Source organism: Paroedura picta, chromosome 6 (assembly GCF_049243985.1).
Source record: "Paroedura picta isolate Pp20150507F chromosome 6, Ppicta_v3.0, whole genome shotgun sequence".
Taxonomy (NCBI): Eukaryota; Metazoa; Chordata; class Lepidosauria; order Squamata; family Gekkonidae; genus Paroedura; species Paroedura picta.
The window spans coordinates 73,203,665-73,230,799 of record NC_135374.1 but is presented as its reverse complement, the minus strand read 5'-3'; the positions used below and the strand labels follow the sequence as shown (position 1 = coordinate 73,230,799).

Here is a 27,135-nt window from a genome sequence, read left to right as displayed (position 1 = left end):
GCCGAAGGGGTATCTAAAATCTACAACGAATTATATTTGTTAGCTTGCCTTTACTATTTTTTATAAAATAGTCTCTTACCATTACGTCTTAACATGAAGAGCTCCCGCAAGCAACGACATAAGATTGAGTACCAATTTATTTTACCATGGCCAGAATCCCCCTTTAAAAACTTGCCTCGCTGCCTATATTTAAAACACATTTTAATTTATATCAGTCTTCACGGCTAACTTAAGAATAAACGACTGCTCAGGACCAAGGGAATATGCCGATCCATTAGTTTATGGGCAAAGGGAAGTAAGCTTTTAATCAAATACGATTTTCAAAATCATTATTTTATTGAACATTTTCATTATCAAAACCATTAAAACCGTCTCAATATCTCTAGTTTTCATTTTAAATAAAACTGCACAGATTTAAATTCCGCGTTTTTTGGAGGGGGGGGGATAAAAATTTGGGAGGCGGGAGGTGCCCCGAGAAACCCCTGAGGGGAAGCCACCCCAAAATGCCGGGGATTTTCCAGGCCTAAGCAACTCTCCGCTCACCGGCGCCGAGTTGAACAAGTCTGAGCCCGAAGCGGAATTTTACGGCCGAGCTGGAACGGAGGCGGCGGCGGCGGCGGCAGGAGCGGCAGCCGCGGCGGGAGGGGCTGGCAGGGACCCACCGCCCTTCCTCTCCTTTCTCCCGTCCCCGGCCCGGTTCGCTCTCCGCCCGGCGGCTTGTGGCCCGAGGAGCAGGCGGCTCCAGCAAGAGCAGCGCCGGTATCTTCCTTCCGCATTTCCCTGGGTCTCTCTCGGGCAAGTGACGTGACGTACTGACGGCGGCCCGGCCCGGAGAGCTTGGCCGCTTCCACTCAGCTCGGAGCTCGGCCCCTCCCTCCCTCCCCTCCGCTCCCGCCCGCCCGCCCCGCCGCAGCGACACTACCACCGAGCTCGGCCCAGCTACGCGAAGAGAGGCCGCCCCGAGCCCGTCGCCGCCCCGTCCGGTAAGCAGCGCGGGACAGGCCCGAGCTAGGCCTTCACCCCCACGCAGAACCAGGCCTCGGCGCCCGCCGCGATGCAGGCCCCGAGAAGGCCGCAGCTAGGCCGCGCCAGGGCTGCGTCCTGCAGGAGTGGGCCGTAAGGCCGCGTTGAAAGGCCCGGGCACCTGTAGCTCAACTTCGAGGACGGGGCAAGGTGGAGAGCCAACGTGAGGTGCACGGGCGAGAGAGGCCGGGGCCAGGGTGAGGGGCGAACGGGCTAGGCCTGAGTCCGGACGAAAAAGTCTGCGAGGAGGAGACAAGATGGCGGCGGTAAGAGAGGCTGGGGGAGGTTGCCGGCCGCCATCTTGAATTAATCGCTTCTGGCCCCAGACAGTCCCCATAGCGGGCAGGGCGGGGACGGCGCCAGGAGGGGAGGCTCGCCCCTCCCCTCCTTTCCTGGTCTGTGCCCAGTTGTCCTGCTTGGCTCCTCCTGGGCTCGATACACGATAGTCCACCATGTAGTTTCTGCATTGCTGACGCTGTGGCGTGCTCAGCGGCTGAGAGACGCTTTCTGACCTTACCGCTCATCATGCCTTCCGGTCCCGGGCTGTTGATTATGGCTCGTCTCCGCAGAGCAGGAGCTGTGCACAACCCAACCCAGATACCCGGACGCGCGGTGCCAGGTTGAATCCCTCGTGTGCCAGAGTTTGTCAAGATGACTCTTAATGGCGAAGCATAATAGGACTTCATGACGATAATTGGTTGTGGGGCTGGTGTGTGCCAATATCTTCCAGAAAGATCAGGTGCCGATAGGGCATGGACTCTTCTCCAGGACCGAGTTTGCACATCACTAGAACTTGAGTTCAACATCTCCAAGGAAAGGGTTAGTTCGTTTCCCCAGATTTGGCAAACAATTCTCAAATAACTTTCTCCAGGTAATCCACAGTGGAACTTATTCACAGAGACCAGTCAGTGTGTCCTGAGGCTTGCAGCCAGATACTGACACTATCTCATTTTGCGTTCCTGTCATTAACAGGTTTAAGTATATTTGAAACCCCATATTGAAAATTATTTTTGATTAAACATTAACAACTGAAAAGCCAGTGGTTGGGTCCTGTCAGCTTCCGTGCTAAATCTTTTCCAGTTCTCTTCACAAGCAAGGTATTAAATCTATCCCATGGGGGCTTGTTGACGTGAGTCCCATAATATTTGACATAGACATTTTGGGTGATCCAAAGGGGTCATTTATTTTTCTTATGAAAAAGTTGATAGTATTCAGCCAAATTGGTCAGGGAGGAAGGAGTATAACATCATATCATATATATAAATATGTATATATAATATTTTTCACATTTAAAAGGCAATAAAAAAGAACCACTAATATCCAAAACGTATTTAGGTAATATAGTTTCCTATATAGTCTTCTGATAAACATACACCACGTCCATATTGGTCACAGTCAGGCCCTGGAGTTCAGTCCAGTGATTTTGTAGAATGAAATATTTCAGCATCCTAAGGCAAGAAACATTTCAGTTCATTTCTTATTCTTGCTTAAAAGATATGGGGAAATGCACATCTGTTAATGAGAATATTTTTTTATTGTTAGATTTATATCCCACCACTCTCCTATGACTTGTGGCTTACAATAATGAAACTTCATAATTAATTTTGAAAACTCAAGAAACCTTCCAAGATTGGTGGCTGAAAACCTTCTAACTCCTGAGCAGACTAATCTAGGGAATGGGGTTCAAAGATTTAAATGCCTTGCCCGTGAAGGGGCCACATTGATCTTGACTCTGGCCTCAACCCAAGACTTGGCAGAAGAGCTCCGTTTTACAGGTCCTGAGGAACTGTGATAGCTCTGTCAGGGCCCTCCTGAATATTTTGGTAATAGGTGTTAGCATTTCTGTACTCAACAGCAATACCAGAGGAAAACTAAAGCTTTAACTGTTCACAGTCTTTAATCTACAGTTTGCTTACATGGATCTTGTAAAGCAAAACATTCTTAAAGACTTAGCAGATTAAAGTGTCTTTCATGGACAAGATTGTACTTCATCAGATGCATGAAGCATGATTTCAGTTAGGTACAGGAAAAATGTAAATAGTAGAATAAGCAAGGAAATTGAGAGCAAAAGTTAATTTTGTGTTCCTTTAATTGTTGTTTGACCACTTTGTTCACAATCAAGGACATAATTTTCTGGTCACACAATAACTGTTTGCCCATAAGTGATGCCCTTAATTTTTTTCCCTGCCTCTATAACAAGTGCATCAGCTCCACTTTTAATGCTTTGGGTTCTTGGGCAGCTTAATTTTCTGTTATTCTTTCAGCTAGCATATCTTATTTACCTCAAAACACACACACACCCTTTTCATCATCTTTTCTTGCTTGCCTGACAAATTCAGCTCACAACTTAGCTGTGGAAGATTTAAGCCACAGCAAGGATGTTAAAGGATGGATATGATTTTTTTGAAGGCTTAAGGCAGGTAGGTCCTGCTGACACTTGTAGGGTGTACGACTGTTGGTAGAGCTCCAATTCAGAACCTAGCTCTTCTTGGTGCCAATAGTTTTTTGTTGACAAAAGGGCAGTACAGAAGGTCAACAGGCAGTGTGGATAATGGATAGAAGGCTCATGGGTCCCCAAGCCTCCAGGGTAGGTTGGGAGGTCACTTTGGCTCATTCCCGTCTCTCCTAAATAATGCAGATGTTTCACTGGGAGGAGGTAGAAGGTGCTGAATCATCTTTTATTGCAAAGGCCCAAAGGGATAAGAAGGAGCTTAGACGACAAAAGCATGTTCCACAGTCATTATTTTCAAATGACACAATACACTTCTCAGCAACCCTCAGTCAGATCCATTCGCACTTTGTTTGACTCAAACACAACCAGCCATGACCTCCTTGTGCCCAACAAAGGCAGCATGTGACCACATTGGGCATCTCTTCACTGTCAGACCACCTATGGATCAGAGTTGTAGATGAACAACCTCAATGATTAGGAGATCCCCTCAGACAGAGAGGATGGTAAGTCTTTGGAAGAAGTATTCTGTCTCGGTGAAAAGAGTTCAAGGCTTTTTACCCTCATGCAGTTCCTGCTCCTGGTAATGCTGTGAGACGGTTGAAACATGTTAAATGAGAAACATTGTAAAGGATATCTAGACATTATTCTTTGGCCCCTTTCTTCACAATCTTTGTACTAGAGCAGTGGTCCCCAAACTGCGGGCCGGCCCGCGGCTACCTCTCCCCGCCCCCGACCCCCCGCAGTAAAAAACTTCCCAGGCCGCAAGCTTGCGGCCCTGGAAGCTTCTTACTGCGGGAGGGCGGGGAGAGGGAATCAGGGCCGCGCATGCGCACATGCACCATGCGCGGCCGAAAGATCTGGTACTGAGGCTCCCTGGTCTCCAAGAACTAAAACTGGCCTCAACTGATGAGATCAGGGCCCTCTGGGACCTTCAGCAGTTCCAGAAAGCCTGCAAGATAGAACTGTTCCACCAGGCCAATGCTGGCCTCTCCGCAAAACCAGTAAGGCACCAGCCTTAAACTAACTGCCCAGCAGAAATGAAGGTCCCTTTTACAAAACCCTAATAAGGGGATGATTTAATAATTTAATAATGTAACTTAATTTGAAAATTTTGCTTGTAAACTGTTGTCATTAGTATAACTTAATTACACATACAAGCCTGTTGTTACCTGCCCTAAGTCAAATGGGAATGCTATTAAAAACAGTTATTTTGTACTGATATTACAAACAAATAAAAAGCATGTTATTGTTAACAACACCCTTGAAGAGAAATGTTGGGACAGGAGTGTCCTGCCTTTGCACAGCTTTTTTCTTACTGGCTGTACAAGTATGGAGGGGATTTGAATGCATTGCTTCCCCCTCACTTTTTGAGTTGACAGAGGGGGAGAGATTTGGAGTTTGTGAGTTTTGTTTTGGTTTTAAATTGGAAACGTTTTTAACTATCACTGTGAGCTGCTTGAACCAGAAGAAAAAGTTGGAAATATATGTTTAAATAAATAAATAACTTTGCAGTTGAGAGGAAAATGTAGGCCCTCAAGTTATGTTGTTCTTCAATAGTAGGCTCTTCTTTCCTATCAAAGACTTGAACCTTGACAAACTGCTCAATTAAATATAGAGGATACACTTAGATAAACAATACTGATAATTAATTGATAGCTATCTTTGTTTGAATTTCTTTAGACTTTGTGACTGATGAAAGTTAAAGACCATGGATGAAGATGGGCTTGAACTACAGCCACATGATCCACATGCATTTTTTGATCCAACAGGTAGGTCAAAAAACTGACACCCTATAGTGCAGAAGCTAAATTGTTATTATTTTAAACGATTTTATTTAAGAAAGATTAATACAAACAGCTTTACCACTTTCATTATATCACAGAAATATATATATTGATGGTAAAAATATGTTGTCATCCTCTGTAAAGGATTATTTTGGGGATTATTGGGAATTGTATTATATGATGGTTTTAGGACTAGATATTGTTATTTTATTAGATGTTTTATTGTGAACCACCATGAGCCAGCTTGCTAAGAGCACTGTACAGTATTCTTTCCCCTTAGTGAAGTTATATAGAGTTAACCAGCACACAGCTTTAGATACAAAATTTCCACCTAAGATACATGCTTTTCTGCAGATTGCTGTTTGAAGACAAATTACAAAGTGTTGGGGAAAACCATGACGATGGAAACTCTGGACATGACCTGGATCACAAACCCAAAAATCACAGAACAGCCAAAGTCGTGAACCGGGGGACATGCCAGCAGTTGGCATGGTCCTCCAACAACCCATTACCTGATTTCTAGTTGGGAGGCTTGTGATGGGGCTGGGCATGTCTGCTGTGCTGGAGTTGGCACTCAGCCGAGTAGACACGCTAGAGCAGTGTTACCCAACCACCAGGCCGCGTCCCGGTACCAGGCCGTGGAGGCCTCGGTACCGGGCTGTGGCGGGGGGGGGAGGGAGGCGCTGGCACCGGCGCACCAGCAGGCATGCCTCCCCCCCTGCGGTGTGCTCGCGCTGCTCCAGGAGGTGGCTAATTGCTCCCGGTGCAGTGAGTGCTGCGCCGTGGGGGGGGGGGGAGGCATGCCTTTGCATGGTTTGCTTCCTCTTCCCCCCTGGTCCCCACCGGTCCCCAGCCTGAAAAAGGTTGGGGACCACTGCGCTAGAGTACTCATTAGTGAGGAAGTGGGGTGGGAGTGCACTTCTGCATCCCTGGAAACACCAGTAGTGTCGCTTTCCAGTTCTGATAGCCAGTCCTGTCCACCAATGAGGGAACTTCCGTTCTGCTTTATGGAAGCTCAATGGTAAGCCCCACCCTTTTGGAAGGGGGAGGGGAAGTGACCCAGCACATTGGATTGTGCAGGGCGGGCGGACAAATGATCCCTCAGCCCAATAAACAGCTGATCCCATGGTAAGGTTTTTCTCCCAGATTCAGCTTGCACTGTGAAGGAGCAGAGTTGAAATGCCCCCCCCCCCCACAGTCCACCAAACAGCCCATCCTCACATCCTGGCCTGGCTTCTCTGATTGTCCATGCTGGCATTCTCCAACCCTGCTGGGGCCAGAGAACCCTGAACTTGAACCAGAATGTTCCTTACTGTAGTTTAGCGGTCCCCAACCTTTTTCCGGTTGAGGACCGCCTCCAGGTTTGAGGGAGAGCTGCTGGCCCGGCTGCGTACATGCATGTTTTCGCCAGCAGATGGCGCTAACGTGCATGTGCAGAGCAAGGGGTGCTAACGCGCATGCATGGCAGCTCCGCGCAGGCGGCCGCTTCGCTCAGGGCCTGGCAAGCCTCTTGCAGCGGGGGGGGGGGGAAGTGGCAGGCATGGTCGCTGGCGGCCCGGTACCGAGGCCTTCACGGCCCGGTACCGGGCCACATACCAGGGGTTGGCGACCCCTGCTGTAGTTCACCAGAGTTAGGTATAAATCCAGTGATTCTCAATTTCTCTAAAACAGCTCACTTTCATGTCCCCTCCTCCCTTTGCCCCGTACAAAGCAACCAATTTTTTTTTTGTCAGTTCTAGGATCTCTGAACCCTTTTCCCTGTACAAAATAATTGATTGTGGATTAATAATAATAGCAGCACAAACTACCAAGATGGCAGTAAAGTTTATAACTATTCTGAGTGTACTACATGAGATCTAAATACATTGGTTAGATGGGGGGGGGCAGTGGTATTCATGTTTTAATGTTGTGGCACATGCTAAGTAAATTAAAGCTATAGTGTAATTATCAAGGATTTTTGTGAAATGTGGCCAATGTTGATACAGTACTTTTAGTTACTTTCATTTATTTCAGGAGCTGATGGAACACATCTGAATGGAGATGAAATTGTAGTAGAAATACAGGAAACTGTTTATGTGTCAGATGTGGAGGATTCTGACATAACCGTTCATAACTTTGTACCTGATGATCCAGATTCTGTAGTTATCCAAGATGTCGTTGAGGACGTTGTTATTGAAGATGTTCACTGTCCAGATATCATGGAGGATACAGATGTATCTCAAACTGTTATTATACCTGAACCAGTGCTGGACACTGATGTCACTGAAGAAGTGTCTTTAGCACACTGCACTGTTCCTGATGAAGTTTTATCCTCTGAGATCACAGCAACAGCAATGTCAGTACCAGAGCATGTACTTACAAGTGAGTCTGTGCACATACCTGAAGTTGGACACATGGAACATGTAGTTCATGATCAGAATAATGTTGTAGAAGCAGAAATAGTTGCAGATTCTCTGGAAGAAGATGTAGTTTCAGAAGTATTAGTAGCAGACTGTGCCTCTGAAGCTGTAATTGATGCCAGTGGAATACCTGTGGGACATGATGATGACAAGGGCAACTGTGAAGATTATCTCATGATTTCATGTAAGTCTCTGGGTAAAGTATTTTTAAAATGACAGCTTTATTTACAAATGACTGAACTTCTTTGACTTACTTTGTTTTACAGCTTGATCCTATGCATGTTTGTTTAGAAATACGGCCCTCTGAGTTCAGTAGGGTCTGTTCCCAATAAAGAGTGCATATTGGATTGAAGCCACGCAGCTTATTCCTATGCATATTTATTTGGAGATAGGTTCCACTGTGTTCAGTGGGACTCACTTCCCAGTAAATCTGCTTAAAATTGCATCCTTAAGTTTTGGCATTTTAGTGATGCTCAGTGACCAGTTGTACTTTCTGGCAGAAAAGTGGCATCCTTCACCATTCTTAGGAAATAGCATATTATTATGGTTGAAGGTGTCCATTTCTCAAGAACATGAAAGCATCCAGCACAGGGTGGATTTTTTCTAAATAAAATTGATTTAAATCACTAGTCAGTGAGATTCTATTTAAATTGTGGTTTTATGTAAAGGGGCACATTCTTGCTTGGTTTAACCGTAATATATTTCCAATCCATATGATGGTTTCAGTTTTTGAATAATAACCTTTTGGGTTAGTTTTACAGTTATTTCAGAAAATTAATGGTTGTTTGGTTAGTTACATTTAAAATAGATCATTTATGAAATCATTGGGAGATGAACTATCTCCAGTTTAATAGATTAATCACTCATATTTGGACAACTTTTCTGCTGTCCCTTATCGGAAGGAGGAAAATAATCATTAATAAAATTAGATTTTTTAGTTGCTACTCAGTCAAAGGGTCTTGTGGTGACTTACAACATTAAAACCAATAAGTTAAAAAGCCCATAAACACAAATAACAAATATAAAACATTAGTATTAAAATATTTAAGTACTTAGCTATCACAATAACATTATTAAAACAGCTTAAACATGTGGCTACCCTCCAAAGACCAAACTAAACAATACAGCTTTGCATGCTGTACAGAAACGAAATAAGTCTAGCAGGGCACATGTGTCATCTGAGAGTCCATTCCACAGGGTAGGGGACACAACTGAAGAGGCCCTTGCCATGGTGACACATAATTGGGCTACTTTGTGGCCAGGCACCTGCAAGAGGCCCCTGGAAAATGATTGAAGAGAATGCAGGGATTGTAGAGGGAGAGGTGGTCCCATAGGTATGGAGATCCCAGTGTGGTCTAGTGGTTAAGAGTGACAGATTCTCCACTCTTCCGCATGAAGACTTCTGGGTGACCTTGGGCCAATCATAGCTCCCTCAGAACTCTCTCAGCTACACTGACTTCACAAGGTACCTGTTCTGGAGAGAGAAAGGGAAGGAGATTGTAAATCACTTTGAGACTCCTTAAGGTAGAGAAAAGCAGGTATAAAAATCAACATTATTTAACTACAACAATATTATATAGTATACATATTCTTGTATTTGCTTAAACATTGATGAGACGAAACTCAAAGATCTCAAAGACTTCTGGAGTATTATGCTCAGAAAGTTTCACTTTCATTTGTACTGCTTGCCCATCCATCCCTCCTCACAATTAACATCTTCTCCTTATGCAGATCTATTCCACACCATTGAACTTCTTGAAACTTAGCACTTAGGAGGTAAGGGATTGATCTGTCTACATAAATCTGCATATAGGATTGAAGTCTCTTTATATAATTATTTAAAAACATATTTGCTGTTAAGAAGAGGCATATTATCTCTCAGACACAAATTCACAGTTTTGAGAACTGCAAAACCAAGCATCTGTGATGGTGTCTTTATGATAGAAAAATTACCCAAAATAATCTTACAAATTACAGAATTCATTTATATTATTTTAAACTTTGCATCAGTTTAGTCTCATACATAATTAAAAATTAATCCATATTTCAGTATGAAAACCCTTTGGGATATAATGTGTCTTAATCTTAAATACAATATTATCTTTAGGGAGTTTATGCTTTTATTTTTAAAAATCTGGCTTTTAAATTTAAAAAATATTCTTTTTATTAGTATTATATTTTTATTTCTTGACTGTCCCCTTGACAGAGCCAACTCAGGACGGTTTCCAACAGTTTTGTTAAAAACCATACAATAATTCATAAAAACAAACATCAATGTATCAATTAATTTGATGTAAATCGCCCCAGGGCAGTATGTCCAAGAGGGGCGGTATACAACTATAAATAAATAAATATTGAAACCTATTTAAAAGATTAAAACAACCAGGCTAGTTGCTGGCTAAAAATTGTAGTGCTGTGCTGTTAGTAGCTCTTATAGTCCATAATCCAAATCCAGCTTTCAGAGAGGCCATCCAGAGGGGGGCCCAAGTGATATTACTGCTGAATTCATTGGCCCCAACCAAACAACTGGCAGAAGAGCTCTATCTTGCAGGCCCTGTGGAACTGAGTTAGTTCTGATAGGGCTCTTAGCTCTTTTGGGAGCTTGGGTAGGTTGAGGCCAAATGTACCTCTCTTGGGCCAGGGATCACGAACCTGTTAGAATTGACGGAGTGTAGCACCTTTTGGGGGGTATAGTCAGTCAGGCGGTCCCTCAGATATGCTGGGCCCATACTGCGAATGGCCTTGCGGGTTTAAACCACCTTGAACTGGATATGAAATTAAGTTGGAAGCCAGTGCAGTTGCCTCAGTACTGGCTGGATATGGACCCTTCAAGGTATTTGTGTGAGGCTCTGCAACCACATTCTGGACCAATTGTAATTTCTGGATCAGAGTCAAGGGTAGGCCCAGATACAGTGAGTTACAGCAGTATAATCTGGAGGTGACTGTTGCATGTATCACAGGGAAATCAATAAAAATACAAATTACAATAAATCACATAAAAATCTAGATAAAATTCTAAAGTTTGCCTTAAACTAATCACTTCTGCTATCCCACTTCATTCTGGACAAGACATACCAGCAGGCCACATAACAGGTTGGAATAAATATCAGAGATGCCTGGCCTGATGAGGGGGTGCCCATACAACAATAACCCCCCCCAAGGGGGGGTAGGCAGGGGCCCCAGATGGATAGTTGAGTTGTGCCTGGTAGAAGAGCACCATTTTGCAGATCCTCTGGAATTTTGGAAGCTCTGTAAGGGACCACATTTCTGCTGGCAGTTCATTCCACCAGGCTGGGACTAGGGACGAGAAAACCCTGGCTCTAGTCGAGGCCAGGCGTATGCTGGGAATCATTAGCAAGTTGAAGTTTGCTGACCTCAGATCATATACAGAGAGGTGGTCCCTCACCTGAGCTAGAGGGTACATAAATATACTAAATAGAGTGGGAGAGAGGACCTCACCCTGTGTAACTCCATTGATTTTTATCCACCCTGAGTTAGCCAGAAGATTTATTGGTGGACTCCAGGAAACAAGAGGAGGAGGATTGGGCAGGCTAGAGGAGCAGGGAAACTGCACCTGTTCCCTGAAGGCAGAACTACCACAAAAACAAGTATTTATTATATTAACATTGTACATTTGTGTTAAAAACAAATTTTACTTTGAATAATATGTTCCTAAAGTTATTATTAACTCTGACAAAGATCCTGTAGTTTGTTTCTCATTTTGATGCCCAAGTCTTTGAATGTACATTTAAAGAAGAGGTCCATGAACTGTAGCAGCACATTGTTGTGAACTGACCACTGTGTCACATAATGGCTTGGCAATAATATGCTGGCAGTAGCCAACATTGCTAGAAACCATAGCAGTAGAAATCAAAGCTACCTAAAAGTGTAAAAAGTATATGGATGGAATCATTATGATGTGTCTTGAGAGAACTCTTGCAACCTGCAATGTTCCGCAGGGTATGGTCCTCTCCCCCACCTTATTCAACTTCTTCATCTTCTGTCTGGCCCAGCTATTACGGAGTTTTGTGTTGGGGTGCCATCAGTACACTAATGACACCCGGCTATTTCTCTTGATGGACGGCTGCCCCAACTCCCGGAAACCTTTGCCAGATGTCTGAAAGAGGTGATGGTTTGGATCAAGCAAAGTCAACTGAAACTTAAGTCCAACAAGACGGAGTTCCTGTGGTTTGGTAGGACTGGGCCAGAACAGGAAGTAAATTTGCTCTCCCTCAACAGCATGTGACTTAAGATTGCCGCTAGGAATTTGGGTGTGATCCTGGAGTCCTCCTTGTCCATGAAGGCCCAGGTTGCAAGAGTTGCCCAGCTGGCGTTTTTCTGTCTGCAGGCCTGGCTAATAGCATTCTATCTGTACCAAGATCACCTTGCCACAGTTATCCATGCGATAGTCATCTCCACGCTAGACTTCTGTAACTTGCTCTATGTGGGCCTGCCCTTGTCTCTGCTCTGAAAATTACAGCTGGTGCAAAATGCAGCTTCTAGGGTTCTTACTGGAACACTGTGGAGGGCCCATATCCAGCCTGTGCTGAGATAGCCGCATTGGTTACAGGTGATATACCGGATCAGATCCAAGGTATTGATTTTGTCCTTTAAGACCATATGCAGTCTTGGCCCTGTGTACTTGTGGGACCGTCTAACTCCCTATGCCCCATGTATGTTGTTGCGATCAGCAACAGCGAATAGGCTGGAGATTCCCAGACCACAGGAAGTCCACCTGACCTTGACCAGGGCTTCTTCAGCCCTGGACCCAGCCTGGTGGAATGAGTTTCTGGATGAGCTGAGGGCCCTACAAGAGCATTGTTCCACAGGGCTTGTAAAGTAGAGCTCTTCCACCAGGCCTTTGGTTGAGGTTGGGCAGAACAGGGAAGATCTTGCCCCTCCCCGCACTGCCATTTTTGTATCACCCAGGGCATACCAGGTGATGGGGGTAGGGGGGTAAATGGGGATTGGATAGGTGGCAGGGGGGTTATGTTACTGTATTGTTTTTACTTGTATACCACCATGAGCCAGCAGAGCTTGGAACAGCAGTAAACAAATTAATAATAAAATAAACATTAAGCCATTTATACTGCCATGAATTAACTAGGTCAGTACACCACTATATGCAATATTTAGAACTAATATTTCATAACAGGTTTGCAATTGACAAGTTGCATAAGACAAAAACATTAGTCTCATACAGCCTCAAATTCATTAAGAGAAGAACTTGTACACTGGTAAAATTATGAATCTATACAGTGAAGTGTCATACTAGTTGGTTATTTCCTCTTAGCAATATGTAGATTTTTTCATAGCTGGATTCTCATATAGTAATATTTTCTAAATTCTTACTTCAATCTAATTTTTTTTGTTTTGTAAAAAATGCATATTCTGTATAATTTGATGTGACAGGGCACACCAGAGCTTTATGTTCAGTGAATCTTTCCCCATTCATTTTGATTTAAGGTTCCCAAACTAGTTCTACGAGTATTTGGGCCAAGAGGTTAGTGCTTCATTTGGAGTAGTTTAATCCAGCCAATAACTGCCTTTCAAGGGAATGCAAAACCACCTTTTTAAATTATTCATGTGATTTTTAAAATACTCAAGCATATATTTGTCACTTCAATTAAAATTTGTTTTCAGAAAATGTATAGCAATACACTGACACAATAATACAGGGAATGGGGTTGGAATGGACACTGATCTTGCCAAATATGAATGCTACTTCAGCTGTTGTGGCAGCAACAGAGGCGGGTACGACTGCAGATGCAACTTTAGAACAGTTTGAGCCATCTGTGTTTTGCATTTTCCTTCTCCATTACATAAGGCAACTAAAATGGTTTGACATGATTTGTTGGTAACAAATCTTCATTAGCTATTAACAACAGTATTTTAGAGGCCTACAGGTTAATTGTCATTACTGAAGATTTTTGAAAATTTAGCCTGCAATATGTTTGATTCTGCCTGTTCTTGATGCTGGATTCAGGGTTTTCTCCTACTCTAAGCCCTCCCTATTTGCAGCGCTCATTTGCACAAATGGGTACGGAAGTGAGAGCTCTGGGTGTGAGTCCTTAACACACAGCCCATGGGCCATACACTGCCCAGCTAGGAGTTGTTCTTCTGATATTCTCTTTGGTTCTTCACCTGGAAAACTTCTCTCATTTATGCTGGAACCTGGCAGGAGGCTTCTTGGGTAGGAGAATAAGAACATGAAGTCCCAACAAGGAGTCTTTATTTTGATCTTTCCTTCCCCAGACTCCTTGCAAGCTCTCTGTTGTGCTTGCAAATGCAGGAAATTACTCCACTGGATCCCAGAGCCTTGCAAACACAAGCCTCTGTAATGCAATGACCCATCTGTTTGAGTTGTGCCCCCCTTTTGTACATTTTTGTGGAACACAACATAAGCAACTTGCTATTGAAGCCAATACCGAATTACTCCAATCTCATTGATTTCAAAGTAAACGTACAATTAGGAGAGGTTAAGAATAGGCTGAGAAATTTTGCATGATTTCTTCATACCCATCTATTTAGCATGTGAATTTCCCTTATGCCTTCTTTCTTTCTATCTAGTTTGGCTTCATGAACAGTAGATTAGGAATAATTTCTGTTTAAAAATTTGTGCATGTTGCTCAGAGAATTTTCACTTAATTCACTCTTTGTGCAGTCTGACATACTGAATCTCTTTATTCAGTATGATGATTGATCCAGTGCAAATCACAACAAAACACACATTATTAGTGATGGGGTATTAAATCCAGGTGGTGGGGGGGAGGTGTTTTCAACAGTTCACTGTGTCTGATGTAGAACTTGCCTCCCACAGTAAAGCCAGCACAGTTCCATGGAATCATCTGACCCCCAGGGGTGGATTCCCAGGCATATGGTAGGCTACAAATAGAGCTCTACCTGCTGAAGGATCAGATCTAAGTGTAGCCAAAGTTTTGTCAATTTCTGGATTAGCTGTCATTGTCTGCCTTCTAACCTGGCAATACTCTGACCACCACCAATTAAGATGAATATTTGATTTCAGTGAAGCAATGCAGGAGAGCATTTGCATTTTTAATTTGCATTTTTACTTGATTAAAAAACCCTCATTTGTCATCTCTTGTTAGGATAGTTTCTAATATGAAGTATCTTCAGTGTTTAGATTTACTGTATTGTATTGTAATTTTCTGTATTTCAAAGATTAAAATGTTAAACTTCAACTTTAATGCAATCTATGGTGAGTTTACTAGTTTTGTATTGTTGTTTTCTGTAGTGGATGATGCTGTCAAGACAGAAAATGACAGTTCTGGGGAAATAACTATAAAAGCGGAGTCAGAAAGCGATCCTTGTAAAATGGATGGTATTTGTCCAGAGGTCATCAAAGTATATATTTTCAAAGCTGATCCTGGAGAAGATGATTTGGGTAAGGGAATTATATTTTTAGAAAGCAAAGTAAAAGTCTTAATCTTGGGACTGGCAAAAGGAAATCTTTGGGCTAGTTATGGCTGTCTATTGTCTGACAGTTGTTGCCTTCAGAACCTGTTGGCAAGATGGTTTAGAGCAGTGATCCCCAATGTGTCACCTGCTAACTATTTCTAGAAGTCCACCAAGTGTTTTTAGAAAGTTGGTGGGACCTAGTGGGACTCTTGCTCAGCAAGGCTTCTGATTGCCAAAGTGAGATTTGATTGCATGTGCAAATGTTGCTTCGGTAGTAACTACTGCCCCAGCCCAAAGATCTTCACTATGTAACTGAAGGTAAGCTGTGGTAGTCATTGTATAGCTGGCTCCATCTCCTCCATTTTGTGGTTGCACCCCCACTGCTGTGTCAGAATTCCAAAGATCCCTGCAAGCTCAAAATGTCTGGGAAACCCTGGTGGTTATGATACTGCCTTTCTATCTCTCATGTTCTTTTCAAAGTAGCTGTCCAAGAAATCAAATTGTTCGCCTTTCATACTGTCATTTGTTTTATCTCATATGCTTCCAAATACCATATGAGGAACAAAGTATGGATTCAAAGTGTTAGTCTAGGTTCTGGTACTGTTTCTTAGAATTAAAATATAAATCAGTGGAAATGTAGTCGCCCAAAATATTTTGCCTAATGTTTGTTTTTTCTTTTTTTAGGCGGCACAGTCGACATTATGGAAAGTGAATCCGAAAATGACCATGGGGAGGCACTAATTAATCAAAATAGCAGTGTTCGTATTCCAAGGGAAAAAATGGTTTATATGACAGTAAATGATTCTCAGCATGAAGATGAAGATTTAAGTACGTGGCCTTTATTTGGAGGTAGAGATTCGTTTAGAGAGAGGTGATATTTGAATTACATATAGTTTCTTCTTCTCTTAGATGTTGCAGAAATTGCTGATGAGGTCTATATGGAAGTCATTGTAGGAGAGGAGGATGCTGCAGCTGCTCATGAGCAGCAGATTGATGACAGTGAAATTAAAAGCTTTATGCCAATTGCTTGGGCAGCAGCCTATGGTAGGTCACAAATCCAAATTTATGTTGATTCCAGTTGATAGTAAAATGATTTATACAGAATCAGTGAAGTAATACATCACTGAAGATTGAAGAACACTGGCATCTGTGATCCAGAATATATTTGCTTTTAAAAGAACTATTAAAACAAGTCTGGATTTTTCTTGTGTAATGGTTAATGAAGTGTTTGTAATTGCTTCCATCTGGAAATTGCAACTTGAGGATTTTTGGTACCTGATAATATATTTTGGGAGAAACTAATGGTGTCTTTTCTTGGGTGGAGTGTGCTCAGTATTTTCTGCTGCAATTATTATGGTTATATAATCCTAAAATTATCAACATTCTGAAGTGCACTTGTAGTATTGAAAAATAAAACATGGGATCCATTTCTCAAAGACAGATGATATGGGGCCTATTCCTGCAAGGCTGTTCTTTTTTTAAAAAGCAGGTGAATGAGGATAAGGGTAGTCATTGTGTCACTGTTCTCAAAAAAGAAACGGAATCAGGAATTAACTGCTGTAATTTTTGGCACTTATATTTGACTGAGAAGTTGAAGGAATAACATTAAAAACATATTCCTGTAATTTTGACTTTTTACTACTCAGGATCTCTTAGATCTATTCTTTGTGCCCATTCAGTTTGCACCCAGGTTTTTTTTCTCCCTTCCCATAGGATGGCAAAGACTTATATAATCCGTCCTAGCCACAGTGCTGCCAAAGTTATGCACATTTTCCAGTCGTGTCTGATCACACCAGAGGAAGTGGCTTCCATGCCACTGGAGAGCATGTGACTTTCAGGAATGTAGGTTGATAGTGTGGGTCTTTGACACCTTGTAAGTTGTCCTTCTTCCCAGGGTGTGGCAGTTGGCTGGGAAAGACTCATTTATCAAACCCGTTCATATAATTATGATATTCCCACGCATTCAGCAGTGACACTGGATATGGATACTGGATCACACCATACAGTAGTGGCTTCCCTGTTGATGTATGTATGCAAACAAGTAGCTATAAAGAGACTATTTCATGATGTTCCACTGTGCCACTGTGAACTGTTGATCAGTAATTTATGGTAGCATGATGAACTCCATGGGTCTTGGATATGTGTAACAAACAGCTTGCTACCTCCGTAGGTTTGGTGGTTGCTGTGTGGTTACTTTTCATCTCGAATTAAGCCTCATCAGTGGCAGGCTGACATTTGCACTTTCAGTGCTTGATTCTTGTTTTAAAATTGTAATTATGTCAATTCAGAGTTTTGAATATTCCACAGGATACAGATGTTATATACTTTTTAATTATTATTAGGTAATAACACTGATGCAGTTGAAAACCGGAATGGTACAGCAAGTGCCCTCTTGCACATAGATGAATCTCCTGGTCTTGGGAGATTAGCAAAACAAAAACCAAAGAAAAGGCGGAGACTGGAATCTAGACAATACCAAACAGGTAAATGCTCATTTACCCACCTATGTGTGATAATTGTTTCTCATGATAAAAAGATTGGAAATGCATTTTTCCCCTGTAGATTTTTAAAAAATGAGTAAACATTGTGTTGGTGCATTTATATTGCTGTTTTGCTGTATTTAACCTGTGTTGCTTTCACACATTCTGCTTTCTATTGTGCTTTGAAATAATTCCAATTGAGAAGATCCTGGTTTAAAAGGTCAGCTTAGACAGGAAACAACTGCTTTAAAACATTTTTTAATAGTAGGAGTGAAAGAGAAGGAATCATTTTTGCGTATATGAATATTCTTGATACAGGCTGAACCCGAAGCACTTTAATTATACCATTCTAAATACAGTGTTTCAAAAGATGCTTTTTACAGATTGAGCAGAAGTTTGTAATTTTAGAAGCATTTTTAATTGTTTGGATATTTTGACTTGTCAGCTAATTTGATTTGTCAGCTAATAAATTCCTCAGGATGCAATTCATTCATTTGGAAGCAGTGTTGATTCCCATGGCTTTCTATACAGAAATATAAAAGTAATTGGGCACATCACACCAAGGGAACTAAAGCTGCTCTATCTAGCTTAGGGCACGCAAGTAATTTTAAAAAGTCCTGTTGAAGCACCTTGCAAAACTGTACTTGTGCCACATGCAGGCAAGATTTTAGCGATAGGAACATTAATAGTTCAGGTAAATGGCACATGCTTCCACCGTATTAAAATATCACAACATTACGTAGCAATATTCTCTCCCCCACCCCACTGAAAAATTGAAATGCCCAATAAGAAAAGGAATGTAGTCACATAGCCCCATTACACTCAGGAGACAAACAGAGTAACTGTGTGTGTCTGAGCACGCTTTTCTAACATGCACAACAGCTTATCCTACCCCTCAAAAATTATAAATTATCTTGATAGGACTAAATTATTCCGATTACAGTGTATATATAATGTATATATTGTGCTGAAAAAATAGCACTTGTTTTGCAAAGGCTGTGCCAAGGTGTAATGGAAGGCTTTGGAGACTTGAAAAACACTGGCAAATAACCAAATCTTGCTGACTGCATTGAGCAGAAACACATTCTTTAAAACAGTGACTTTTTTATTGTCCAGAAGCCAAGCTATTAGAGGCATAACTTTTATAAGCATAAAGGTATATAAGATGCACGTAACAGTATGTGGATGCAACTCCAGCCCCACCCACGCTCACACTAACGCATCCTGCTCTAGGCAGATCTACCCTCATTATAAACTAGTGTCATAATCAGTACTATACCATTTCTTCCATCACACTCTGACAAAGGGGCAGCAAAGGAAAAGCAAGCATAGGGGAGGCATCTAATGAACCTTTTTTGTTTCATAACTATTGGCCCTGACTGCACATAGGCCCATTATGCACTGGCGGTGGCAGCACTTCGGGGAAAATCCCTGATAATGCTCGCCTCTGCTGCTGCCAGCATGGGCACGTCCCGGCCCAGGGCTACAGAAGGCCTGGGTTAAGCAAACGCGGGAACTTCCGCAGCTTCCTGGGTACGCTGGGGGCTGTCAGGGGCTGAGGCGGGCTGGCGCTGTGCATAATCGCCAGCGCCGGGTCTTTCAGCCGGCCCAGCCCCAACCTGCGGTGTCTCTTCAGGGACACCGCATGCCTCTGCGGGCTCTGTGGGGCCACAGAGCTGGCAGGGGCGACTCCCTGCCCCCACCAGTGCATGTGGAAGGGGCCTGGCCCCCCCACCCCCAGCCCCTCCCCATCTCCCCCCCTCGCCACTTCACTTACCTCAGCTGGCAGCAATCCGGCCCTCCTGGCCCCGGTGTAAAGTGTGCGCGTGCCATGCTGGGGCATCCCAGCATGCCCCGCCCCAAAGGCGTACACAGGGAACAGCGGGGCATCGTGCCCCGCTGCAACGGCACGGCGGCAGCACGGGGTAGCTGCTGCCGTGCATAAAAGGTCATAGTGAGAAGAGGATACATCTGTACATTGTGCTCATATTGCCAGCACAGGCTTGTTATAGGTGTGGTTTTTACCAGATAAATGAGCACTGCTTCCCTGTCAGCTCCAGGCATTGTGCAATGCATATGATGCTTACTTGGAAGGACGGGGTTGTTGGTATGATACTGCATTTTGTTGATGTAGCTCTTTTAACAAACATTGAGTTTTTATTTGATATGTGTTTTATGCTTCCTATATCAGCTGTTACTATATTGCAAGTTAATATAATTCCCTTCTTAATGTCTTTGCTTGAATTACAAGAATAGCTAATAATACTTTAGATTATCTTTCATTTTTATTTTTTGCTTTTCTGATAGTTTGCTTTCTTATATAAAATTTACACGAAGCAGAACAGTACATCCTTTTGCTATCTTTCCTTTTAAAATTCAAATATTTTTGCTATCTTTCCTTTTAAATTCCTTTTAAAATTCAAATATTAGAATTTTTGCACTGGTGGCCATGTTGCATTATTTGGAATATGCATTTTTAAACTGTTATCTAAAATATATCAAAATTAGTAATTCCTTTAAAAGATTGCTTTGAAAGACCATGGTATAACAACTATGTCATGGTGTTCCTTTCTACGTGCATAATTTTATCTAGCTAGCGCTTGATACTATTGAAGTATTGCAGTGCTGGATGACTGGATAATTTTGATTTTATAGGAATAAAGCTAACATATTAATACAGTGAATATAACACAACTGATCTAGCATTGGAAGGGCACAAATGTTAAGGGTATTTAATTCTTACTGATTTCAGTGTATTTCAGTACACTATTAATTTTCCCATAGAAAGGAATGAGATTTTAATGTGCATAACTTGGCTTGTAGTGTGCAAATCAAAAGACATCTGTTGAATTTCTTGGGAACCATGATCATGATTCTCTGTTTGCTTTTATTCTGCAGCAATAATAATTGGGCCTGATGGTCATCCTTTGACAGTCTACCCCTGTATGATTTGTGGGAAGAAGTTTAAATCCAGAGGCTTCTTGAAAAGGCACATGAAAAATCACCCTGAGCACCTTCTTGCCAAGAAAAAATACCGATGCACTGACTGTGATTACACTACAAATAAAAAGTTAAGTTTGCATAACCATCTGGAAAGCCACAAGCTTACCAACAAAACTGAGAAGTTAATTGAATGTGATGAATGTGGGAAAAGTTTCTCGCATGCAGGAGCTTTGTTTACTCACAAAATAATGCACAGGGACAAGGCAGCAAATAAAATGTACAAGTGCAAATTTTGTGAGTATGAGACAGCAGAACAGGGATTATTGAATCGTCATCTCCTAGCTGTACACAGCAAAAACTTTCCTCATATTTGCGTGGAATGTGGCAAAGGATTTCGGCATCCATCAGAGCTCAAGAAACACATGCGAATCCACACTGGTGAAAAACCCTACCAGTGCCAGTACTGCGAGTACAGGTCTGCTGACTCTTCCAACCTGAAAACTCATGTAAAGACTAGACACAGTAAGGAAATGCCTTTCAAATGTGACATTTGTTTTCAGATATTTTCAGATACCAAAGAGCTGCAACAGCACATCATTATGCATCAAGAAAGCAAAACACACCAATGTCTGCACTGTGACCACAAAAGCTCAAACTCAAGTGACTTGAAACGGCACATAATTTCCGTTCACACAAAAGAGTACCCCCATAAGTGTGACATGTGTGACAAAGGTTTTCATAGGCCATCAGAACTGAAAAAGCACGTTGCTGTGCACAAAGGCAAAAAATTGCACCAGTGCAGACATTGTGACTTTAAGATTGCAGATCCGTTTGTGCTAAGCCGCCATATTCTCTCAGTTCACACAAAAGATCTTCCGTTCAGGTGCAAGAGATGCAAGAAGGGGTTCAAACTACAAATAGAACTCAAAAAACACATGAAAACACACAGTGGTAGAAAAGTTTATCAGTGTGAGTACTGTGAGTATAGCACTACAGATGCCTCAGGTTTCAAACGGCATGTTATATCCATTCATACAAAAGACTACCCGCATCGATGTGACTTCTGTAAGAAAGGTTTCCGAAGACCCTCGGAGAAGAACCAACACATTCTGAGGCACCATAAAGATGTTGGTTTGCCATGAGGACTCCTCCAGATGTTATAAATTTGGGGATGATGTATGTAAAATGTTGCTCTCTAGACAGTCGAATTTTAAAGAGGATCACACAAACTACATACTATTCATTTGATTTTAGTGCTGTATACAGATAGGATTATTGCTTCTAGTTGACTTTTATACATTTTGTTCATTAGTGTGTTCTGAATTCTCTTGTTTGTTTAATAAATGAGGAAGGATGGCAACAATAAAGTTGCATTGAATAAAGTAAACTCTGTCTCATACTGAATTTTTCAACCATATCCTCTGAAATATTTACCTTAATGACATGGTTCATAGTGGCAATACTAATTCAGTTTTGTCATGAGTTAACAGGTTTTTAATTTGCTCTTAATAAAGATGTCATAGATATGCATAAAATAATCTGGGAGAAATTAATGTCAAGAGACAGCATTGTATCATAGGACCCATTTCTCATCTCAAGAACTTGTGACATGTTAATATTCATTTGAGTAGTCATGCACCGTAACAGTACCTACTTTCCATTATTTGAGGTTATTTTACATAGTATTTAATATTTCCATAAGGAATTGGTTGCTGGGAGCATTCTTTTTCAGTAGGTGTGAATTTTAAAGGAAAACTTGAGGCACTACTCTCTAAGTATTAATTGTATGCTTCTCTGCCTTTGGTTCTGTATTAAAATGTTTTTGCATTTTGAAACTTGTTACTGACTCGTAGATGGATATTTGTTTCAGTAGTCGAAAGGCTAGATTGCCCAATTGACTGTTGCCAAGTTTATCCTAAATTAAATGCATTTTTACAAGATTCTAGGAAACCTTTTGAAATATTTGGTAAATTACTTTTTAAGCTACTCACCAACAGCCTTGGACAATTTTTAATTATATGCTATTTAAAAGGAGACGTCAGATGGGCAAGTAAAGAATAGAAGCAGATGTGTTTTTATGAAGGCTTTGTTTTCCTGCAGCTTTTCTTATGTTGCCATTATTACTTTTTAAGGAATACAGAATGTTTCTTAACAGAATAATTTGTAAGGAGTGAGCAGTTCTTCAAACCTGTAATTTATCAAGCATTTACCCAGTTCTTGCTATCAGTTATACACTTCTGGAAGAATGCTTCAGTTACCATCTTGAGCTATTGCCTGAAAGCCATTGGGGCAAAGCTGCAGCAGTCTTGTTTCGTGGCATGCAAACAATCCATTAATGTACAGAGTTCAAAAGTTTGACTTTTAATGCACAATTTAATGGATTTCCTCTTTCATGTGGTGTTTTGTATATTTGCATTTTTCATCTCTGCTTTGGTGCACTGGTCAAGTATAATGAAAGTGAGATGCAAGATAACAAAAGTGCAGTTTTCACACCATTACTTCCTCACTTTTCATGTCATAAGAAATATCATTCCCCCAGTAAATCAGTTGTCATGTCCTGTGCTACAAGGCCAAGTGATACAGTCTGTCCGTTCTTTCTAATATGCCAGTATTTCCTAACTGGCTAATTAGAAAAATAGAAACAGTAGTTCAGATAGCCATATGTAAACCTAACTTTGATGTCTAAATTTGTGCAAAGTGAAAGCTTTCTCTGCTATGCCATATTTATGTGAAACAGTTTCTGAGCTTTCAGCATGTTTGGTGCATGTTCATAAAGCTGGAAAAGTTGGCGAAATCTGAGATACATCATGCTGAAGACCTTTGATCCAGCAGTAGCAGTGTGCATTGGGGCATGGAGCATTGCTTGATATTGTAGTAAGCAGCTCTTGTGGAGTTGTATAGAGCCCTCCAAACATTTGGTATTGTTGACTCTGTGGCTGGATTGAGGCCTTAAAAGCTTGGTCCTTCAAGCACTTGCACTCACTGATGCAGGAGTTGTTAAGATCTAGCCATTAGCTGATGAAGTGTGTGTGCCTCTTGTTTTCAATGAATTATTGCCCAATTTTCCAAATGACTTCTGCTCTCAAAGAATTAAAAAACCTAATAAAATATTTTAATTCTTCTGAAATCCCGATGCCTGCTCAAAAGTATTACCCATTTTGAATTTTTTGAGTAATTATTAAAATTAAGAACACAAAAACTTGATAATTTCCTTTCCCTTCAGTATCGCCTGCAATCATAAACGTCGTTTTGGAGCATAATTTTTGAAACTTAACAAAATAATTAAGAGTTTAGTCCAGTGGATTTTGTACAATGTGTCTGTATAAAGAGCAAATAAAAAGGTGTAGTTATTGTTAATGTACTGACATTTGTTACAGGCTATTTTTAATTAGCCAATGCTATAAAATTGATGTTTCAGTTCCATGTTTTAAATGGTACTTTTAAAAAAGGACAATATAAATAATTGTTCTGTTAAAAATGTCTATTAAATACTATGTCCCACCCTCTGTACACTTTGTAAAAATGAAAAAGAAAACAAATTCCATAAGACTCATATATAGGGATGTGTGACATTGTAATGTGTACTTGATAATGTGAAAAATAAAAATCAGACTATTTTCCTGTTAATGAATATTTATTTGATTCCAGCTACTGTTTTACATATTTTTGATAAAAGGTTACTATTTTCAGCAATAGTTAACTTGTTAATTTAATAGCACTTTATTTTCCTGGATTAAGAGAGATAACAGAAACTGAAAGTAATATATTTTATACAGAACTATGTACTGTATAAAGATGTTGATACTGATCCTACAAACAAACCATCATAGAATCTCACCAGTTCTTTTCCCCCAGTGTGATAAATTGTATTTTACAATATTGCTGTAGTTTACATGAGTCAACAAATGTGCAAAATATAGCCTAGGACTCTCTGGTTTCAAAAAGCAAGCACAGGTTGTCAATAAAAATGTAACTCAGTGGAATCTGAAAAAGCAGGAGCAGGGCAGAGATCTTTGTCAATTATAGGGCAACACTTAATTTCTTTGAATTTTTGCTTCACCACGTAACTTGAGAGGTCTCAGAGCCATGTACTGATGCAAATATAACAAAATATCTACAAATTACATCCCATTTAAAACTACTGAACACCTGCAGTAAAACACAGGAACAAATCCTTTATAATAGTAATACAACTCATGCTCTGGTACCTTATTGGAATGTGAAGGCCTTTACTGAAATGCTAGTTTTATGGTTCTCTGGTAGAGAACTTCAGAGAGGAAGTACTGCTACTGACAAAACCCCATTGTTTCCACACCAGTAGGACTATAGAGATTAACTGGATTATGCAAAAGGTCTCTGTCGTAAAAGCAAGCCTGGAATTAGATGGGTAAGTACAATAATCCCTAGAAAAAAACTTCTGGATAAATACTCTTCCCTGCCATCCCTTTGCTCTCAACCCAAAAGCCAGTAGGTGCTTGGGTTCTGGGAATCCCAAGAGAGCTTATTTAGTCAAGGATATACAATCGCTACCTTTAAGGGGCCAAAGGCCCTTTGCAAACAGGCACTGAATAAACCCTGGTTAAAACTAGCAAGCTCTCCTGCTGGCCGCAAGGTGCCTGGGTAGAGGAAGGTTGAAAATGCACGTGGCTGGCCAAATGCTTTCCAAAATTCTGTCTGCATTCAGGTTTGTGAACCCAAATAGCATCTTCCCCTTTCTGTGATTAGGAAAATGGATTCATGGTGCACATTATTTTTTTAAGCACAAAGCCCATGCTACTTTTATGGTGTAATCCTAAAAGCTCTTCCCTCAGAGTAAATCCCATTTAATAGATCTGGTTAGGATTGCTTTCTATGTCTACTGCTGCTTTGGTGGGCCTTGGAACTGTGAGAGCAGATACTCTTTGACATTAAGGTAAAGGTAAAAGTATCCTCTGTGCAAGCACCGAGTCATGTCTGACCCCTGGGTTGACGCCCTCTAGCGTTTTCTTGGCAGACTCAATACAGGGTGGTTTGCCATTTTCTTCCCCAGTTATTACCGTTTACCCCCCAGCAGCAAGCTGGGTACTCATTTTACCAACCTCAGAAGGATGGAAGGCTGAATCCACCTTGAGCTGGCTGCTGGGATCGAACTCCCAGCCTCATGGTCAGAGCTTCAGACAGCATGTCTGCTGCCTTACCACCCTGCGCCACAAGAGGCTCATTACTGTCCAGCAAATCATTGTGGGTTTAAGAAGGTGGTATCATAGCATCACCCCTGAACTCAAATAACAGAAACTAACATTTCTAAGGAGACAAGTCTTGTACCAAAATAAGGCCAACATAAATATGTTTAATATTTATGATCCTGGTAATATTCCAAACATTTAGCATAGTGCATTATTTTCATAAGGGATGTGCAAAAAAATTATATATTTTTTCAGGTTTGGGTATATTTGACCTTAGTAATACTGGCATTCCTGATATCCCAAAATTCCAAATAGTGGAATGGCATGGGGGGATTCCAAATTTCTTGGATCTATTATTCTTTATGGGGAACATTTCCAGAGCTGGAGGTGTTTTTAAAGATAGAGCCACCAACATTTCAGTGGAGTTGTTGGTGCCTATCATCATCATCATCACTATCACAAAAAATATAAAGCTCCAGTTGACAGCTCATGTCCTACCTAATTGGTACCCCCTGCAGTGTGCCACTAGTAGGGAGAGAGCACTTTGCCAATGAGAGCCAGTCCAAATTGCATGCAGAGAGCTCACTTCCTACCTGATTGCCCACCCCTGGAAATATTCCCCTAATAAGAGATGGCCCTCAGTGAGGAATGGCCCACCCTGCTATTTAAGCCTCAGTCAGGAAGGTGCCCTCAGCCAGGAAGGGGGTCAGCTCTCCTCCAACTTCTTGATGGTGTCTGAAGTTTGCTGGGTGGAAGAGGAGCCTGCTTCAGTAAGTTGTCCCTCTGCTGCCAGTAAGTTGTCCTGGCCTCTTGCAATTTGGAGGACAAGGTGGGGGGAGTGAGCTGCCTCCTGGCACAGCCTCTGCATGCCTTCTGGGCGGGAAGGGGGGGGAAAGCTCTGGAAGACCCAGAAATGAGTATTGAGACCTCCAATACCAATATTGATATTGCCAATATTGATATTAAGACCTATTGGATTGGCTCCTACTCTCATTGAATGTCATTCTCCCCACCATGCTGAATAAGGGGAATGGGATTGGAGTTATTATTGCTGCTTGTAAGATGTTAAGTTGGAATGTTTTATTGGGGGTTTTATTGTGTTTTTAATGTCATGTGATGTAAACCACCGTGAGCCCAATTTGGGGAACGGCGGTCTATAAATTAAAAAATAAAATTAAATAACAATAAATAAATATAGATACAACCTTGGTCTTGCCGTAGTCTTTCCAAGATCATCACAGGAAAACAAATTTGAGACCAATGGCATGGAAGATGGGGAAACTGTAGAGGGGTTACAGAAACACCATGAGGCCATGGGAACATGTGGAGGGGGGAGACACTGTTTCCCAGTAGCAGCTTCCCAGTAGTATCTTCCCAGTAGAAGAAGAGTTGTTTTTTATACCCTGCTTTTCACTGCCCAATGCAGTCTCAGTGTGGCTTATAATTGCCTTCTGTTCATCTCCCCACAAC

General features: G+C 41.6%; 1 protein-coding gene across 3 annotated transcripts; it reads left to right on the top strand.

The window, feature by feature from the left end:
• Nucleotides 1–470: 470 nt before the first annotated feature.
• On the top strand, nucleotides 471–24,127 carry ZFX (zinc finger protein X-linked). 3 transcript variants are annotated; one of them, XM_077343015.1, is made up of 8 exons: nucleotides 471–983; nucleotides 5,156–5,244; nucleotides 7,276–7,842; nucleotides 14,914–15,063; nucleotides 15,762–15,905; nucleotides 15,987–16,121; nucleotides 17,420–17,560; nucleotides 20,456–24,127. In XM_077343015.1, exons 2-8 carry the CDS (start codon nucleotides 5,184–5,186, stop codon nucleotides 21,640–21,642), a joined length of 2,385 nt encoding a protein of 794 aa, XP_077199130.1. In that variant the 5' UTR covers nucleotides 471–983; nucleotides 5,156–5,183; the 3' UTR covers nucleotides 21,643–24,127. The 3 variants fall into 3 exon arrangements, with proteins under 3 accessions (XP_077199130.1, XP_077199129.1, XP_077199131.1); XM_077343014.1 differs by having other exon boundaries at nucleotides 7,273–7,842; XM_077343016.1 differs by lacking the exon at nucleotides 471–983 and adding an exon at nucleotides 991–1,289.
• Nucleotides 24,128–27,135: the final 3,008 nt, after the last annotated feature.

Excerpts from the sequence above, each read along its gene's own strand:
- ZFX (XM_077343014.1), top strand. The coding sequence starts at position 5,184 with ATGGATGAAGATGGGCTTGAACTACAGCCACATGATCCACATGCATTT. Across the intron at positions 7,843-14,913 it reads AGATTATCTCATGATTTCAT|TGGATGATGCTGTCAAGACA; the intron begins GTAAGTCTCTGG and ends TGTTTTCTGTAG. Across the intron at positions 15,906-15,986 it reads GCATGAAGATGAAGATTTAA|ATGTTGCAGAAATTGCTGAT; the intron begins GTACGTGGCCTT and ends TTCTTCTCTTAG.